The sequence below is a fragment of the Leuciscus leuciscus genome (assembly GCF_965113295.1).
Source record: "Leuciscus leuciscus genome assembly, chromosome: 5".
Taxonomy (NCBI): domain Eukaryota; kingdom Metazoa; phylum Chordata; class Actinopteri; order Cypriniformes; family Leuciscidae; genus Leuciscus; species Leuciscus leuciscus.
The window spans coordinates 8,001,096-8,021,112 of NC_138729.1; the positions used below are offsets into that span (position 1 = coordinate 8,001,096).

General features: G+C 38.8%; 3 protein-coding genes across 4 annotated transcripts; 1 reads left to right on the forward strand and 2 right to left on the reverse strand.

The window, feature by feature from the left end:
- Positions 1 to 90: 90 nt before the first annotated feature.
- On the reverse strand, positions 91 to 6,601 carry zbed4l2 (zinc finger BED-type containing 4-like 2). 2 transcript variants are annotated; one of them, XM_082170711.1, is made up of 2 exons: positions 6,241 to 6,601; positions 91 to 3,538 (listed from the first exon to the last, which is right to left on the reverse strand). In XM_082170711.1, exons 1-2 carry the CDS (start codon positions 6,497 to 6,499, stop codon positions 867 to 869), a joined length of 2,931 nt encoding a protein of 976 aa, XP_082026837.1. In that variant the 5' UTR covers positions 6,500 to 6,601; the 3' UTR covers positions 91 to 866. The 2 variants fall into 2 exon arrangements, with proteins under 2 accessions (XP_082026837.1, XP_082026838.1); XM_082170712.1 differs by lacking the exon at positions 6,241 to 6,601 and adding an exon at positions 5,133 to 5,407.
- On the forward strand, positions 5,583 to 11,754 carry napaa (N-ethylmaleimide-sensitive factor attachment protein, alpha a). Its single transcript, XM_082170737.1, has 11 exons — positions 5,583 to 5,813; positions 6,608 to 6,687; positions 7,487 to 7,603; positions 7,722 to 7,768; positions 8,096 to 8,173; positions 8,654 to 8,709; positions 8,856 to 8,940; positions 9,021 to 9,125; positions 9,221 to 9,289; positions 10,578 to 10,628; positions 11,091 to 11,754. Exons 1-11 carry the CDS (start codon positions 5,716 to 5,718, stop codon positions 11,190 to 11,192), a joined length of 888 nt encoding a protein of 295 aa, XP_082026863.1. The 5' UTR covers positions 5,583 to 5,715; the 3' UTR covers positions 11,193 to 11,754.
- A 2,276-nt stretch (positions 11,755 to 14,030) lies between these two features.
- Positions 14,031 to 20,014, reverse strand: rsph4a (radial spoke head component 4A). Its single transcript, XM_082170727.1, has 7 exons — positions 19,750 to 20,014; positions 18,146 to 18,374; positions 17,023 to 17,331; positions 15,452 to 15,895; positions 14,646 to 14,778; positions 14,416 to 14,539; positions 14,031 to 14,306 (listed from the first exon to the last, which is right to left on the reverse strand). Exons 1-7 carry the CDS (start codon positions 19,851 to 19,853, stop codon positions 14,081 to 14,083), a joined length of 1,569 nt encoding a protein of 522 aa, XP_082026853.1. The 5' UTR covers positions 19,854 to 20,014; the 3' UTR covers positions 14,031 to 14,080.
- Between the last annotated feature and the right edge of the window lie 3 nt (positions 20,015 to 20,017).

Below are 20,017 nucleotides of genomic sequence, written 5' to 3' on the forward strand. Positions count from 1 at the left end.
AAATGTTTTACTATAGTAATGTTAAACTTGTTAAAATAAACAAGAAATGAAAACACAGCCTTTTCCATTTGCAATTCCCAGACTACAGAATATTTCATACAACACTTTAATCTGATCATGCTACCGATAGAATACACTGTCAATTCTAAAGTCGCAAGTATGAAAAAGATTACTAATACCTCATTTGCATGTACATATTCAATCCCCCATAATACAAAGGAGGAAGTGATCATGTTGAAATGCATGCATGATTTTGACAATGCATGTTAAGTAATGCTTGCAACACTGTGTAAAGTGACAATAATATTGAAGTAACAGTATATGCAGAATTTGTAATAACAAATCACATTTAAACAAATACAACAATTACTTCCTGGCCTGGAATTAACCAAATTTGATTTGCAGTGTTCCTAAACAAAGTATGTGAACGGTTCAGTAAAAAAAAGCCTGATATCTGCATGACTGTGATGACCTATGGCCAAAGCGCAGCCCTGCTAATAATCAGAACAGCAGCTTGATTGCTCGTGCTCATATTGCGTAGTTCATTAGAGACAAGTTAAGAATGTAGTAAAACAGATTTAGTAAAACAGTATCTATATTAGTCACAAGACATTAACTACACAAACCTTCAGACCTCTTAGAGACCAAAGACGATATTAAACGATAATGTCACAAATTCCTTGTACAAGGAATGTGTTATTTCAAAACTCATTTACATAGCAGTATAACTGTGTTCATCTCTAACGGTAATCCTTGAGTCTAAAACCCAATGATGATGAAAGTCATCAGATAACCATGTAATTAAAGGAGCTTATTGTGGGATGTGACAGAACTGTTCAAAAATGTAACCAACAAATAAACAGTGATCATGACTCTTCCTCGGGCACACGAACCTTACTTTCATAAGACACTAGAGTCTGGTAAAGACTTTCTCTGCTTTGGTTTCCACTGACATTGTTCCACTGGTCAATTTCACGTACAGAGGTTCCACCTTTCAGTTGATCTACGTAGTCAGTGTTCTGATGGAGAAATAAAATATGATCAAGGTGTTTAGATCCCAATGTGGCCCTTCTTTGGGTCACTGGAGACTCCCTGGGGGCAAAGGTCCGATCGGCGGACACGGCAGTTGCTGGTATGGACAAGTATTTTCGTGCCAGTCTGGCCACCGCAGGAAAGCGATGCTCCTTGTTGCGCCACCATTGCAGAGGCGAGAGGCTGCGTCTGCAGAGCGGCTCTGCTATGTAATTCTCCAGCTGCTGGTGAATTTCGGGCATTCGCTCAGTAGGGTCCTCGCCCAGAAGAATATCGTACATGCTCTGTGGGAGAGGACTTATTCGTGTTCGAGGCGTGTGCTGTAAATCTCCCCTCAGCGGCGAGGTCAAACTGGTTCCACTAGAACGTCTTTTACGTTCATTGGCGTTCTTGAAAGGTGATTTGACAACCTCAAGTGCGTTTTCATTGACCTGTTCTGGAGATGATAGGGCAACGAAGGGCTCGCTCGGCTGCAGCTCAACGCTGTCACCTTCCTCCGCTGAGCCGCACGATTCAGGAGAATCCAAAGAAGCCATTACAGGCAGAGTCAAAGGATCATCCAAAACAAAATCTACAGGTTCTTCCCGTTCATCCACAGTCTCTTCCATTTGCACGCTTTGTCTTCTCTCTCCTTTGCCCCTTGTGAAAGCCTGAACAGATAGCAGCTCTTTCACCTTGTCATGAAGCTTGCTACGGGCATGTGGGCTGAGAAACCGCAACTCTTTAAAACGTGGGTCAAGAAATGAGGACAGAACGGCATGGCAGTCCAGAAGAGCATCTTCATCACTCAGACTCCAGCGTTTGTCCATACCAGCGCGAATTCTCTCCATAACTCCCCTCACCACTGGACAGGTGCACTCCACAATTTTCTGTCCCAGGAGCCTGGACACTCCTTGGAGGCATGGCATCAGGGCTGAAATGGGTCCATTGATGTCCTCACTCAAAAACGATGCCGCAATGCGAACCGTTTTGAGCACAGGGACCAGTTCATGAATAAGGCGCCACTGGTGATCTGCCAGATTTGTTGCAACTTTTTGCTCCTCTAAGACGGAGCTTATTACCCACTTGAGCTCCAGAAGACTCTCACACATCTCAATGGCCGTGGTCCAGCGCCCTGGGTCGTTCAAGACCAGGGTTACAGACTCTTTATTAACAGCCTCTGCTTTCTGGCTCAGTGCTGTCGAAGCGCTCACATCATGCTGGAAGTGTAGGACGATGGTGCGAGCATCTGCCAGAGCTTGTCTCACAGTCTCCACGCACAGTCCCTCCTGGACACATAGTTTCAGGGCCTGTCCTGCACAAAGCAGAGGTGACCATCCCTCCGGAAGATTGCTGGGGGGAGGATGGCTGGGTCCAGCAAATTCTTGCTGATATTCCGGATCGATGGTCATATTCTCCTGCCCACCAGACTCGGATCCACTTGGGGTGTCGTGCACAACACAGAAAACAAAGTCCTCTGGAAGCTGGAACTCGGTGAGGACTCCTTTCAGGGTGTCTGTAAAGCTCACTTGCCCTCTCTCTGATGGGTTTCCTTTTAATTCTGCTATCGGTCGGGTCTCGAGCACGCAGCGTGCCAGGCGCCACTGAGGGTCGACAAAATGCGCACTGACTGTAAGGTAGTACTGACCGTCCCCTCCAACCCCACATCCATCTACGGATCGCCAGTATTCGGTGCAGAGGGTCAGACAGTGAGAACCTAGACTTGTCTGAAGATGCTGCTGAAGGCATTGCTTGAGGATGTGGTAACGATGCCAAAGTAGACTGCCAAGCAGAGATGGAGACGGCACGGGGTAGTTAGGCTCTAGGCAACTCAGTAAGAGCTTGAACCCCCTCTCTTCCACCACAGACAATGGCTGAAGGTCTCTGAAGACCATCTCCAAGATAAGATCGGTCAAAACCTCAGCTCGCTTGTTGCTGCAGGCTTTTGTGCCGTTACGGATGTTACTGCCTCCAGCAGTGCTGCTCATCTCCCCCGCAGGAAAATTATACATTAGGCAGCCCTCATCTGTATCTTGGTGCACAATGGCATTTGAATTAGAAGTACCGCTTGCGGCCGCACAGTCAGGGGCGTATGTGGTCCGAGCAGGTTTGGTCTCTCCCATCTCAGCTGTCAGTACTTCTACCTGCTCCTCTTTAATAGCAACAGGTAGCGCTGGTTGAAACGCAGCATTGCCTGCGGTGTTGTATCTGTTAGCTTGTAAAGCGGTCTGAATGTGAGAATGTAATGCTGCAGGGGTGGGGATGCCTGCTGTGTTGTGAGGGGGTACCGCTCCGTCCCGAATGCTGTGTTTGCGTCCCAAGTGTTCTCTCATGGAAGTAGTGCTGTTGTGAAAGGAAAGCTGTCTCTTACAATGGTTGCATTCGACACGATGTAGACTTAGCTGAGTGTAGTGGTTCCACACTTTCGACGTGCGGCGATCCGAAAATGGCAAAAAACGCTGCATTCTCCTTCGTAGATTTTGACCGCTGAGGATTTCAGGATGCCTTTGTGGTGGGAGATCCATGTCTGTGGTGAAGGAAAAAACAAAAATACATTGAAAATGAGTAAAACAGGAACACAGGAAGTTAGCACAATTACACTTGAAATTGACACTAAAAAAAACTATGGTAAAACTTTAATCCTGAATCCTTAATGTGATGTCAAGGTTTTTTTGTAACAATACATGTTGTTTTCCATAGAAATGGTAAGTCAATGTTATTATGTGATGTTTTCTGGGTCAACACAATTCACATAAAACTAAAGAATCTGCACTGTGTATTTGTTTCATTTGCTTAATTCTGACATTACTCACATACAGCTTTTTAAAATCTTTTGTCAAAGTGTCTCAGTTCACCAAATCACTGTGCATGAATCAGTTCTTGTAACCATGTGTGTGTGTGAGAAAGAGAGAGTCTTGTGCGGCCATTAAAGAGAGTTTCTAGCTAGCTAAATCATTATACAAACATTGCAGTCTGATTTTATGTTCACTGTAAAAATGTGTGTGGCTGCTTAAAACCTATTCTACACTGTTTCCGGAACAAAATATTTGCATTTGGTTATATAAAATTAAGAGGTTTTTGCATCTACAATATAGCTTTCGTGTTGCAGTTTGTTTTTAATTCTACACTGCCCATTAGGGCTGCACGATATTGAAGAAAAATGCGATATGCGATACGATAATGCTTAAAAAGTGTGTAAAGTAAACTTAAATTATCTTCAAAAAATATTTAAAATTATATAACCTACATGCGTGTTTCACATTCTTTTTGTGACAAGAAAACATCCCTACAACTTCTGAAAGTGAACAGCAGTGTTTTACTGAAACATAAGAAGTGTTATTTTAACATCAGTGTATTCCACAGGGTTTAGGGTTTGAGGAAGGCCGAGATTAGGTTTATTTAACAACAGAAACTGAATAATCAAATGTAAAAATAAACACTGCTTAGTTATCAATGTATTAATTTAATACACTGATTCGTATTAAAGCTACAAAAGTTATTCAGCCAAGAGCAGTCAGTGATTTTCTCTTTGTCTTTTGTTCATGATCCCAGTTATTGCAAGCTGTTGCAATATGCATATCGCGATATTTCGATATATTGTGCAGCCCTACATCACATCTTGATTTAATTATTTTTTAATAACAGATGTGGTTGGTTGTAGAACATTTTACTGTAGCATAACCAAACTGCAGCACTGTGAAAAACTATAAAAGGATATTTGTATAAGAGAAAGTGGTTTTAGGTATATATTTCCCCAGACTCAGTGACTTAACATTAAAAAAAGTCCTTAAAACTACAAGTATATAATCCATGTAGTAGTCACTCTAGTCAAAAATGTATTTCATAAAACTGTTTATATAATAATTATAACAGAAAAGTGTTGAGAAATCACTGTAGATGAATATAGCATGTCACACAGCAAGACACTGCCGTCTCTGCTTCAAATTAATACAAAAACATTTTTGTTTCTCGCGGAAAAATTTAGAAATTAATTATAAGGTTTGTATTATGATAATGACTCCACATCAGTCACAGCACACTTTGCTCGTCACAAGAGTATTTAGGCAGAGAACAATAACCATGCAACATGATACTAATGAAACAATTCCGCTATTATTTACATCAAGCGTCACTGGATGTTCTTCCGGGCGTGTAAAGGGCCATTATGGTTTCATCCACTTCCTGCCTGTGTTCCCTCCATTAAACAGTACACGATTCAGCGACAATAACTTGTACACCTTATTTTCCTATCTGAAAATAAATAATATCTTATTAGTAATATATATATTTTTTTAAATCTCAGAATCCCTGCACAACCTCCGCGCGTTTGCGACCTACACACTGGATGTGTTTAGCACGATGCCCGTTAGGGTACAAGGGTAAGTTATTCGCAGCCACGAAAAGCGAACGATGTCCATCATTCAGGTTTATATAATATAACTGCACGACACTATTCGTGTAGCTTACGTTTAATTGTTGAAATTAATTAATAACGTATATGTACAAAAAAGTAACGAGTTAGTACCACAGCACTGTCGACTGTTATTTTGAAAACAACTATTTAGCGACAGTCCCTAAAGTCGAATTTACTTCCGATTTGCGCATGATGTGTCAATAAAACAAATAACTTCATTCTAGGCGACGTGAATGAGATATAGCTTGGCTATCATTCCATACAGTCCAGTTCAAACCTAATCTGACAAAATGGATTATTCTGGAAAAGAAAAGGAAGCCTTGGCCATTATGGCTGAGGCAGACAAGAAAATGAAAACGTCGCATTCGCTGTTAGGAACGTTTTTCGGGTAAATGATGTTTATTTTTGTTTTTTTGCATCTCTGCAATATTGAAAGTGCAAATCTTTCTTAAAATCTATCTTAAGTGATTTGTATTAATTAGTATCCGTTTGCAACAAACAATATTGATATCGATCATTGTTATTAATTTAGATTAAAAAGCAATGCTTTTGAAATTGCATTATTTGTAATATAACGTTGTTCGCATTAAGCTGTCATAAATCTACTATAGTTATCTACGGATTTTGCACAAAAGTGATTCGGTCAGCTAGCCAAGTAGCATCGCACTGCACGCATAAAAGCGTCATAATAAATAGAGTTGTGCGCACGGAATGAAGCGTTTCCTTGTCGCTTTCATTCATACTCTACTCAAACCCAATGCACACTAAGTGATGTTGCTCGTTTTGCCCTGATTTAATACTTTTCTGAAACTCACCCATGCTGCCTTCGCCTGGCCCTTCCGCGCACAGTCTCTCTCCGCCGCTGGCTACTGCGGGGATGTTCAGTCGATGTTTCACTCTGAGGTGTTTTATCATGTTAGCTGTATTTGAGGAGAACTTAAAGTCCGTCTTACACAGCCTGCAGTAAACAGTGGCATTGCTCTCATTTTTAATGTAGTACTTCCAGGCTATTGAGCAATATCGGGCCTGTGTTTTCACACTGATTTCTGGGTCCTCTTGCTTCATGTTGGCCATATCAGGTCTGAAAACACGTTGTATGAGTGCAGGGGACGACAGATGTTAATAGCGCCGCCTAACGGTTTGAGTGAATCTCCCCTCTCGCTTTTGTTCATTGTACTGTAGGAGTTCCTCCAAGGTCGAGGAGGCCTGTGACTTGTACGTGAGAGCTGCCAACATGTTCAAGATGGCTAAGAACTGGAGTGGTACGATACAGAGCAACTTTTGCACCACTGTATTAAAGGGATAGTTCACAGCAAAATGTACATTCTGTCATTAAGTACTCACACTCATGTCGTTCCAAACCCATAAGACTTCTGTTCATCTTCGGAACTCAAATGAAGATCTTTTTTGATGAAATCTGAGAGTTGTCTGTTCCTCCATTGACAGCTACGCAACTACCACGTTGACGCTTCAAAAAGATCATAACGAGATCGTAAAACTAACCCATATGAATTGAGCGGTTTAGTCCACATTTTCTGAAGAGACACACTCGTTTTATATGATGAACCGATTGAATTTAAGCTTTTATTCTCATTTAAACATTGATCAACTCACATCAGTTGTGGTAAACTGAACCTCAAGCACGTTCGCTTGACGTGTGAGAACCAATGAGGTTCATTCTCGTGTTACGCAGCACGTTTGAGCTTCTGTTTATGTTCACTGATCCATGTTTAAATCAAACCCTAAATTAAATCTGTTCATCATTCTGAAATTTTGGGACTAAACCGCTCAATTCATATGGATTAGTTTTACGATTTTTATGAACGTTTTGAAGCGTTAAGTGGTAGTTGCGTAGCTGTCAATGGAGGGACAGCAATCTCTCAGATTTCATTAAAAATATCTTAATTTGTGTTCCGAGGATGAACGAAAGTCTTACGGGTTTGGAACAACATGAGGGTGAGTAATTACTGAACCAGTTAATTTTTGGCTGAACTATCTATTTAAGGTGTTCAATAAGCACATGGCAGTTCTATTGCTAATTTTCTTTCTTCTCTATTTAAGCTGCTGGAGATGCCTTCTGCAAAGCAGCACAACTCCATTTGCAGGTGGAAAGCAAGCACGACGCCGCCGTTAACTTTCTTGATGCTGGAAATGCATTCAAAAAGTCTGATCCTCAAGGTACAGCTCTCATTGTTACTTTTAAAGACTGAACAATAAAAATCTCTTAGTATGTAGTGTTGCTATTTCAAAAGGAGTTTAATTTGTATTATGGCTCTCCTACAACTTCTCTACACAGAGGCAGTAAACTGTTTCTGTCAGGCCATTGACATCTACACAGATATGGTGAGAAAAATGATATTATTCACCCCAAAATGAAAGTTCTGTTATCATTCACTCACCCTCATGTTGTTTCAAACCTGTAAGACTTCCGTTCATCTTCGGAACACAATGAAGATATTTTGGTGAAATCTGAGAGCTCTCTGTCCCTTCATTGACAGCTACACAACTACCACTTTGACGCTTTAAAAAGTTCATAAAGAGATCGTATAATCCATATGAATTGTTCCACCTCAATTCAACATTGTATGTAATATGGGTGCTTGTTTTTGTTTTGTTTATAGTGATACACTTCTCTGAATATTCCTTAGAAATTCTCATGTGTGTCCACAGGGGCGTTTCAACATCGCAGCAAAACACCACATATCTATTGCAGAAATCTATGAATCTGAGTTATTGGACATAGACAAAGTAAGTTGGAAGTGATCTTTTTTTATGGAAAGGTGCACATTTATCAGTAAGTGGTTCAGATGAATATGGACAGTATGTCAAAAGCATAAAAATACACTACAATTTGTGGATTTTAATTCAGCAAGGATGCTGTTTTTTAAAACTTGAAGCAGAGCAACTTTTCTCAACATTATTAATAAAAAAAAAAGTTTTTTGAGCAGCAAATCAACATTGAATAATTTCTGAAAGATTGTGAGACACTGAAGTCTGGAGTAATGATGCTTAAAATCCAGCTTTGCCATCACAGGATGGCAAATATATATTAAAATAATAAATAGTTATTCTAAAAATGTCAACTGTGGAATGGTAGTGTATTTGCTAATGCATCAGATGATCCATACTGACTGAGCCTATCACGTTACAGAGAGCCCCTTATGAAAGTAAAGTAGTGTTCATTCATTTGTTATTATTTGGTCCCAAAATACTTATTTATGTGTACAGGCCATTGTTCATTATGAACAGGCAGCCGATTATTTCAAAGGGGAGTCATCCACCAGGTACTATACTATAGTCTTTATATGCTTTTACATGTTTCACATTTATCAGAAGTGTTGTAGAACAAATTAGGTCTGAGCAAAGAAGTTGTGTTGCAATTAAATGATTGCATACTAAAATTTCTTGTACTCTCTCTCTCTCTCTGTAGTGCAGCCAACAAGTGTCTTGTCAAAGTGGCGACCTATGCGTCTCAGATGGAGCAGTACCCGAAAGCCATTGAAATATTTGAGCAGGTCTGTGTGATCTTCTGTCGAAAACCTGTTCATTTGTTTTCTTCACCCTTCATGTTGAGTGGCGTATTGTGTCTGTTCAGATTGGGATTTACTCCATGGACACTACCCTGTTGAAGTATGGTGCTAAAGACCATTTCTTCAAAGCAGCGCTGTGTCACTTCTGTGTGGACATGCTCAACTGCAAGGTGACTGATTCTACCTGCTCACAGCCTGAAGAAGAATTATATTTACAATGCAACTCTCTGCTTTATCATTATTTAATCCGTGTTCTCTCCAATAGCTGGCTGTACAGAAGTATGAAGAACTGTTTCCAGCTTTCTCAGATGCTAGAGAGTGCAGACTTCTTAAGGTGAGTCTTTTCTTCCAACAAACTGAATTGCTTAGTTCCTTCCATAGACTTGAACTATGATCTCAGGGCCTGTTTACACCTGGTATTAAGATGCGTTTTGGTCAATCAGATTATAAGTAGATGAGGGAGACACATTCCCGTTTACACCTGGTGTTTCAATTTAATCCACTTTCAACCACTTCAGTCCTGATTTCTCTGAGGGGAGTATCAATGGGTGGGAAAATGTTGGGTTTTTTCAGATCTTTCAGTCTAATGGAAAAAATAAGCTTGGACAATTTACATATGAACTCGCACAGAGACGAAGTAAAAACATACGGACAGCATCAGCTTTAGTTTCTGCTCTGACAGTCGTAAGGTCACACCAAACGCTGAGTGTGTGTTAGAAATCAGGAATGGTGAGAGAACATTGTGCTTGGTACGTTTTTTAATCTTCAAACCAAACTTGGGTCTCCAGCTGACAGTTTAAATCCCGTCTGTATAACGCACTTCCCATAATCTTTACACATTAGGTCAGTAGGCGGAGAGTAGACAGTCTTTTGTGGCTGTTTGAACACATTCGACAAACATTCCGGTCGAATGTGTTTTCGACTACTCTGGAAGTGGTTGAAAGTGGACCAGCTCAAGACGCTTTAGACCACGTTTACACCTGTATTTAGTGTCGTCCACTCGTGATCCGATTAACCAAACGCATCTTAATCAGGTGTAAACAGGGCCTCAGATTCTGGGTCAACATCAGTTGAGAGACTGAAGGTGGAAGCTTTGCCCAAATCCTTATCTTTATCTATTAGGTTTCCATTGTCTCTATTAATCGTTTTGTATATTTTTATATATAAACACTACCGTTCAAAAGTTTGGGGTTGAGTTTTTAAAATGTTTTTAAAAGAAGTCTCTTCTACTCACCAAGACTACATTGCTTTGATTACAAATACAGCGAAATCTTTGTGAAATATTATTACAAATTGAAATAACTGTTTTCTATTTTAATATATTTTAAAATGTAATTTATTCCTGTGATGCAAAGCTGAATTTTCAGCATCATCACTCCAATGATCCTTCAGAAATCATTCTAATATGCTGATTTGCTGCTCAAGGAACATTTCTTACTATTATCAATGTTGAAAACAGAAAATCAATTTAATGCATCCTTGCTGAATAAAAGTATTAGTAAAGTATTTCTTCTTCAAAATAAAAACGTACCAACCTCAAACTTTTGAATGGAAGTATTTGAACATTTTGTGACGCTTTATACAAAATAAATCACAATGTTTCTGCATTTCACATTAAACAGAAACTTCTTGATGCATATGAAGAGCAGAATATTGATGCATACGTTGATGCAGTAAGTTCTCTTTGTATTTTGTTTCAGCTTTTACATAATTCACTGCACACATTTTACCAGTGGTCATTCATTCATGAATTAAGGCCCGTTCACAACAAAAACGATAACTATATTAGCATCCACACCAGCGGACGATATCATTTTGTTTATTCTAAGTGTGCTGCAGTTCTGTGCGTCTGTCACTTTAAATGCTCGAGCTCTTTAAAGCGGAATGGATTCTGATTGACATTGTCAATGTTTTTATCGTTCATCATCAGCTGGAAAAAAATCGTTCTGAAAGTGATTCCAATGATATATCGTTCCTCTCTGCCATTATCGTTATACTTGTGGTGTGGACTCTGCTATTCTTTTGTATTTAGAACGGTTTTTAGAACTATATCTTTATAGTTATAGTCCTTGTGAACGGGCCTTTACTCTATGCAATATTCTGCAATTATTATTATTATTATTATTTTTCATTAGGTAAGGGAATTTGAATCCATCTCCAGGCTTGATCAGTGGCAGACCACTATGTTACTAAGAATCAAGAAGACCATTCAGGACGATGAGAGTGACCTTCGCTAATGTGAAGTCTTGATTCCAAGCACACCACCCGTTCTCCTGTCCTTCCTCCCTCTTTCTCACAGTCTCTTTATGTGTAAATTAAGGTCACGTACATTTTGTCTTGAGCCTTTTTCTTCCAAATCCTACAGTCTTTAAAGGAAATATAACTTTTATCCCCTAGAGCACTTTGAAGTCTTCTAGAAAGACACTGGATAGGATTTATGTTACAAGCTTTGACCACAACTTCCCCTTGTGGTAAATGTAACTCATTAGAAATGTGATTATTTATGTGTTAACATTTTCATTCATGCGTGTGCAGCTTCGGTAGTTGTTTTATTTATCGTTCTTTTATTAATGGTTGTAAATTAACTTTATTATTTTATTTATTGATCCAGTCGCAAGGCTCTGTATGTGTCAACAATACTTAGTAGAATTTATTAGTGATTATAATTATTATTATCAGTGATTATAATTATTATAATTAAGTATTTATAAATTGTGCAAAATACTGTAACTATGATCAGCTGAAACAACACTAATTGCCATTTTCTTGTTTTCCTCTATGGAGGACGTGCTTGTGTGATAGTTCATCTGAGAATAAAAAATTGTCATAATTTACTCTCCCTCAAGTTGTTCCAACCCTGGATGAATTTCTTTCTTCTGCTGAAAACAAAAGAAGATATTTTGAAGATTATGGGTAACCAAACAGTTGATAGACCCCATTGACTATAGTATTTTTGCCCCTCCATACTATGGAAGTCAATGGGGTCCATTAACTGTCTGGTTACCCATATTCTTCAAAATATCTTCTTTTGTGTTCAGCAGAAGAAAGAAATCATACAGATTTGGAAGAACAACCTAGTTTTTTTTTTCTGTTGTTGTTTTTTTGTACCTACACACAGAAGAGTGAATCTGCATGATGTTTATTGCAGTATTTTGGAGGACTGGAGGATGTGAGGTTGTATTAGTCCTCTGTCTGAAGGTGCACTGGTTGACTAACTGTGCAATTTCTTTATGATGTATTGTGAATTAAATAGATTTTTTTTTACAACCATTAGGACATATTTTTCAGTACTTGGGTCACGTTTTCAGAACTCTTCACGCAGTGAGCACATAGGCAGTCTGTTTGGGCTAAACTGTGGATCATTGCTGATTGCTTTGGCTACTTTCAAATGACAAAGTCTTTCTCACTTAGACACAACCTCTGCCAAAACTCAGGTTGTACATTTATATACTCTTTCCAAACTGTTAAACTTAAGCTAAAAACAAAAACACAAAAATAAATAAGATGGCAATTAGCTGCATTTTTTTTACAGTAATACCACATTGAAATATATTCTGAATCTAAAAAATGAAATGCTATCAAAACTGTTTAATAGAGCTGAACACCTACATAGGTGTTTAGGGAATATTCACACAGAACGTGTTTTTGCTGTTCAAAACGTGAGGTCATTGGAGCGAAAAAACATGCGCTTTAAAAGTTAAACTTATTTTAACTTGAACACTGCAAATGACGCGAACACAACAGTTAAACACTTCTATCTAGCGCGTGTTTACATAGAAAAAGTAGCGCAGTGTAAAGGAAAACTGCGTTCTGTGTGAACAAGCCCTTGGTTTTTCAATTTCACCATCTGTACAAAAGGGACCATTTAGGAATAATTTTGTAATGTAAACATGGACCATGCAGTGAATTGAAACTGTAGAGAGATGTCATTCTTGTTTTGTAAAGAAATTTTACAAAAGAAAACTGTAATGCTACCTGTTGCTAGTGTTTTTTAGGTTGTTTTATGGGTGACGAAGTGTGTTTGTGTACTAATGTTATGGAAGAATGACTTGATTTGAGACATGGATGAAGTGTTTTGGTAGTTTTAGTCTGTTTTGAATGTGAAATTAACTGCGGTTACAAGCTGAAAGTTGGTTAGGGGAACTGTGTGAAGAGTTTTGAAAAAGTGACCAAAGTATTGAGAAATATGGTCTAACGATTGTTTAAATAATAATAATAATAATTGTACCTGAGGAACCAGCTTGCCATGAAATTGTCATAGTTTTTTTTTTAAGCTAATATCATGCCAAGTTTAGTTTATTGATGTTAGAGTACTCAGAAAATACAGGCACTAAGAGTTGTGTGCTTTTTGGATGACAATTTTATCTGCATACACATAGATGCTTACGACTAATAGTGTACCAATACAGGAACTTAAGCATGGAGAAAAAAAAGCATGGCTGAATAAGCTTAATGTAACCAAAAAATGAAGTGTAACACAGAGTACAGCGTTTGGAGCGAGGTGTTACAACAGTCGAAGCATGCGTGTATTCTTCAAAGCTGTTATGTAAAACTGATTTTAAAAGCAAATAAATTATATGATTCCCTCAAGTTTTGTAAAGTCTTAATATTTCATCGATGTGGACAAACATACAAAGACACTGTTTAGATTCCTTAATGAATTGCACACAGTATCTGACCTTAACCCTTTCACACCTAAGTTTAAAATATTCTAGCTGACCACCCAGTGTGATTTAAGGCAACCATTATTTTAGAATGTATCACATTATTATTATAAACCTTTATAATGATCATGTTTGCTGATCTATAACGCGCAATGTGCGTTGCCATGTTAGCGCCACAATTCAGAGAATCGTATCTGTCGGATTTACAACACACCAATTCATCCACCTTACCCGAAATACTTGAAAGTAAGTGGTCGGTAAAGTGGGAGAAGAATAGAGTAAATTCTATAGTTACCTAAAACCTACACAATGTGTATCTGATATGAATAAAACACGTTGTCAATTGATATAGTACGTATGATACACTGAACGTTCTAATCAGGTGGGATCGTACGCAAAGGGTAAAACATCTGACCAAACTCCAGGTTTATTTTTGTCCATTGCAGAGTCACACCTCCATTTTAATCATCATCATCCTCATCATCCTCCAGATCCTCTGTCTCTTCCAGGGCCTCCGTCTCCTCCAGGGCTGCTTGCAGAGCCTGCTCTTCCTCCACACTGGGGTCCTGGGCCTCAGTGATTTCGGGTCCGCTGGGGTATTCGCTGTGGGACGGTGGAAGCACTATTGGGGTGTAGGCCTCTCCGATATATTTCAACCCCCAACCAATGTATATGTTTCCAAACTTCCTGAGAGGGAGCAGAAAAATGCTTTAATTCAGCAGAAAAGGCCTCAGATTAAAGAGATAGTTAGATGGGCTGTTAGTAGGTATTTAGTTTTAAAAAGTAAGGTTCTTACCTGCCACTTTCATAAGCATAAGCATAAGCTCCAGGCCAGAGGTTGGAGCGCAGCACAGCGGTGGAAAACTGAGGAATGAGGTAAGAGGAGATCATGGAGCTCCATGGTGGGGTGTCATGAATCTCTGTGGACAGAGCGTTTTCTGCTTTAGAGCTGATCATTTGACCCGTGCTGGAGGTGTATTGTATGTAGAGGTGTATTGTATGTAAATGTGATGCAGTGTGACTGACTTGCATCCTCAGACAGAGGTGTCAGAAGAGGAGGCCCAATCTCAGGCTCCGGCTCATCAGGTTCTTCCTCCTCGGCATCTTCGTCAACGTCATCCGCTGACTTCTCAGTTATGTTTACCCACACACAGCGGCCCTAACATTCACGTGTACAGTAAAGTGCAAAGGTTTCAGCTATGTTTGATTTTTCACCATAAAAACTGAAAAATGGATGACAGTGGAAACGGAAACAGTTTGGTTTTCAAAGTTCTTAAAAATATATTTATTGGTGTTTCACAGAAGAAAGAAACGCATACAGGTTTGGAACAATATAAGGGTGAGTAAATAATGACAGAATTTAAATTTTTTTGGTGGACTATCCACTGAGATATTTGTATAAAGATATTTGCACAAGAAGTCGGACATCAGACAATATGATCCACACAGAGATCTGATCTCACTATTATCGAGTCCGTCAGGGATTTCATGAAGAGTGAATGAATTTAATGTAAATACTGTTCATGTTACTGTATATTTTCATAAAAAATGACTACAGAATTAGGAGTGACCATGAATTTAAAGTGTAGTTATTTTATTGAGTTGTTTGAGGGCTCATGAAAGTTTATATTTTATTTTATTCTTTCAAATTTGGCAAATCTGGTCATTTTCTCTATTTTTCCAAACCATATTATTATGATATTATTATGTAAATATATAAAATATGTAAAAGGGACACTGCAGAAACAAAGTGTTACCAAAAACGTACTCAATATCCACTTCAATGGACATTTTAGGGCGGATGAATTCCCAACAGGCCATCTGTCTCTTACCTGTGTAAGTATGTGCTGTACATGATGGACCCATAGATTCAGAGACTCAGCCATCTCGTTTATATGATTGCCCTCAAAGTTAGGATTCTCCTCAAAGGTGTCTCGCAGTCCTTCATCCTCTCCTTCATCCTCCCCAAACTGGTAGAATCCCACAGGGCTGACGTGCGTGGCGGCTGAGATCCGTGCGATCTGGGCACGCAGGTAGTTGGCCTCATTGCCAGGAAAGGGAGGGAAACTTACAACCGGAGCATCAAGCCTGCCTGAGAAGAGCCTGCGGATCTGCCGCGCTGCTGTGATCTGAGCGGGGGTGACCACCGGCAGTCTGACCCACGGCATGCCGGGCTCTTGACACACAAAATAAGTGAATTTATTGACGCCAGTGTGATTTTCTTCCTTTGGCACTGGCGGAGGTGGCATGTAAGTTGATTTAGGGGGTGGATCAGCCTGCAAGTAGAGTTCAATCATTTTTGTCAAGTTGAATGTACATTTCCAAAGTTTCTAGCCTTGTCTTTACCTGGAGTCTTACACATTTTCTGAAGAGACTCTATCAATTTATATAATAAACAGATTCAATTTAGGCTTTTATTCCCATGTAAATATTCATCAACTCACACATCAGTTGTGATAAACAGAAGCTCAAGCATGTTCGCTTGATGTGCGAGAACCAATGAGGTTCATTCTCGTGTTACACATCACGTTTGAGCTTCTGCAAGAACCAATGAGGTTTTTTCTCGCACGTCAAGCACGTTCGGTTGAGTTTCTGTTTATGTTTGCTTTGAATAAAAGCCTAAATTCAATCTGTTCATTATATAATGCGATCGTGTCTCTTCAGAAAATTTGGACTAAACCGCTCAATTCATATGGATTAGTTTTACAATCTCTTTATGAACTTTTTTGAAGCGTCAAAATGGTAGTTGCGTAGCTGTCAACGGAGGGAGAGAAAGCTCTTAGATTTCATCAAAAAGATCTTTGTTTGTGTTCCTTTCAGATTTGTCTTACAGATTTGGATTCGGAACGACATGAGGGTGAGTAATTGATGACAGAATTTTCATTTTTGGGTGAACTATCCCTTTAAAGGTCAGGTGACGTTACCAAAACCATTATCTATAGAAGCTTGTTTCTGCCATGGAATAAAAAATAAAAAAGATAACTTATCTTGCAATTCTGACTGTTTTTCCTCACAATTGCAAGTTTAAATATCACAATTTGAACTTTGTAACTCGCAATTCTGACACTTTTTCTCAGAATTGTGAGATTTAAACTCATAATAGAGAGTTATAAAATCTGAACTGCGAAATATACTGTAAACTTGATAAAAAAAAGAGTCTGAATTATGAGATAAAAATCGCAATTACCTTTTTTATTCCATGGCGGAAACAAGCTTCCAATATTTTCTCTTGTCAACAGTGTAGTGATGTATAAAGCTCACACAGAAGTCACTTTCAAACAAGCAGCTTTCTGTTGGTCAACAATGGACATTTTTTGCCAACAAAATTTCACAAATGTGACTGTACGATATTTACTGTATTTAGAGCAGTTTCATTTACTTCAGATGCCGTTTTGTGACTTACAGCTTCTACAAGCTCTGCTTCATCCTTGTCCTCCTGTGACTCTTCCTCTCTCTCCTCATCCTCATTTGTTGGTTCTGTGCTCTCCTGCTCCTCCTCCCCTTCACCCTCTCTGAATTCCCCCTCAGCCACCAGGTAGTTGCTCTGTGTGCCGAGGATCTTGCCCCAGAATCGACAGCGCTGGAGACACTGTGTGTCCACCAGTTGTTTCAAAGCCAGAAAGATTCTCTGCATCTCCTCTTTCCCCAGACCCACACCAGCTTGCTCAAAGAAGAACGCCAGTTCTGCAACATTCGGTAGAGGAGAATCCACCTGAAAACGATACAGAAGAATGTATTACAGAAACTGTTGTACTGCATTGAACTGCTCATAGGACCCACCACAATTGGTGTTTTGAAGATTAACCAAAGTCTTATGGGTTTGAAACAACATGAGGGTGAATACAGAATCATAAAATAATAAAAAGTTTTGGGTGAACTATCCCTTTAAAGGGATATATAAACTTTGATCAGCGAACATAAACAGAAGCTCAACCGAACCTGCCTGACGCACGAGAACAAATCTCATTGGTTCTTGCAGAAGCTCAAACGTGCTGTGTAACACGAGAATGAGCCTCATTGGTTCTCACACATCAAGCAAACATGCTTGAGCTTTCGTTTACCACAACTGATGTGTGAGTTGATGAATATGTGAATAAAAGCCTAAATTCAATCTGTTCATCATATAAATGATCGAGTCTCTTCAGAAAATTTTGACTAATCCGCTTGATTCATATGAATTAGTTTTACGATCTTTTTATGAACTTTTTGAAGCGAAAAAGTGGTAGTTGCATGTCTGTCAATGGAAGGACAGAAAGCGCTCAGATTTCATCAAAAAGATCTTCATTTTTGTTCCGAAGATGAACGAAAGTCTTACGGGTTAGAAACAACATTTTTGGGTGAACTATCCCTTTAAATCACACTCCACAATGTCTGAATGTGATTGCATTAGATAACTACTTACCTAATCTAATTGCATTGATTAAATAGACAGCACAAGTTCACTTTTCAAGCAAAGCATTTAACAACAAAGGTTAGGTTTTAACGGTTTAAAAAGCATTATATGGGCCCTCAGGAGAGAAACTTACCAGCTCTTCCTCGTGATCACCTTCCCCGCCTGCTGCACGTTTGAAGAGTGTCTTCTGCTGCTCAGCCAGCAACAGAGCTGAGGATGAGGATGGATTGTCACGCAAGGTGTCCTGCTTCTCCTGAAGGATACTTCCTTTCAGCTCGCGACTCATGTCCTCGATCACATCGACTGCATTCTCTGGACGTTCATCCATAACTTTCGTTAACAGTCGTACAAGGTGGTCATAGCTGGACAAAGAGGTTCAATTTAGAACATATTTTGTAAACTTAAAGGGATAGTCCACCCAAAAATGAAAATTCTGTCCATAATAACTCACCCTCATGTTGTTTCAAACCTCCAAGACTTTTGTTCATCTTCGGAACACAAATGAAGATCTTTTTGATGAGAGCAGATTGTAAACAGATTGTAAAACTAACCCATATGAATCAAGTGGTTTAGTCCAAAATTTTCGAAGAGACACGATCGCTTATATGATGAACAGATTGAATTTAGGCTTTTATTCACATATAAACATTCATCAACTCACAAATCAGTTGTGGTAAACAGAAGCTCAAGCATGTTCGCTTGACGTGCAAGAACCAATGAATGAAGTTCATTCTTGTGTTACGCATCACGTTTGAGCTTCTGCAAGAACCAATGAGGTTTGTTCTCGAGCGTCAAGCATGTTTGGTTGAGCTTCTGTTTATGTTCCCTAATCAATGTCTGAATATGAATAAATTTAATCTGTTCATCATATAAAGCGATCGAGTCTCTTCAGAAAATTTGGACTAATCCACTCAATTCATATGGATTTGTTTTACGATCAAGGTGGTAGTTGTGTAGTTGTCAATGGAGGAACAGAGAGCTCTCAGATTTCATTAAAAAGATCTTCATTTGTGTTCTGAAGACAGACAGTGTTCAAGTTTGGAACTAAGTTACATGAGGGTGAGTAATTAATGACAGAAATTTCATTTTTGGGTGAACTTAACGTTAACCCTTTAAGTTTCTGTTCACCAAACAAAAGCAATATCCGCATTTTTGTAACTAAGTTACAATGACCGCTCAATTAAATAAATATGTTCTGCTACATAAATGTAAGTTCAGACAAGTGTTCTGGCAAATAATGCAACCTATCAGACAGTGCTACCAAAACTATATTTTCATTGTAGATAGGTAACTTAAATAAAGCCTCAAACCACATGAATAAATGTTGGCAGTGATAGGCAGCATTTTTCGTTGCCGAAGAACACCAGGACTTCTCAAATAAGTGTTAAACAGCATGTCCTCGTTGTGACAACACGCCCCCACTAGATCAATACGGTTATCATTTATATATATATATATATACATACATACATATATATATATATATATATATATATATATATATATATATATATATATATATATATTTATTTATTGGCAATAACGGTGGAAATGTGTGTTGAACTGAATCTTCGTTGTCTTCCAATTAACGTTACAGTTCTCGGTTTTGCGTCTGTTAAGATAGGCTAAATAACAATGCTTTATAATGAATTAATAATTGTAATAACTTTAAAAAGACGAAATACTGAATAAAGCTAACGTTAATGTGACATAACAGTTAGCAGCTAAGTTACTTACAGATTGAGGTTTGTTTTAGTGCTGTTCTTCATCATGAAAGCCTTAAAACGAGCTGCCGCCTGCAGTCGCTCATTGTTCAACACTTCCTCCTCGGTCATCTCCATTTTAGTAAAACTTAAAACTGTCCCCGACTAATAAAAAAAAAAACGGTATATATATATTTTTTTCCCCAATCCGTATTTCACGGATATTCACTTATATTTTAAGGCAATTCTCCATGCACACAAACATCAGCGCATTTCCGCAGAGCAATTCCGTTGCCATGGAA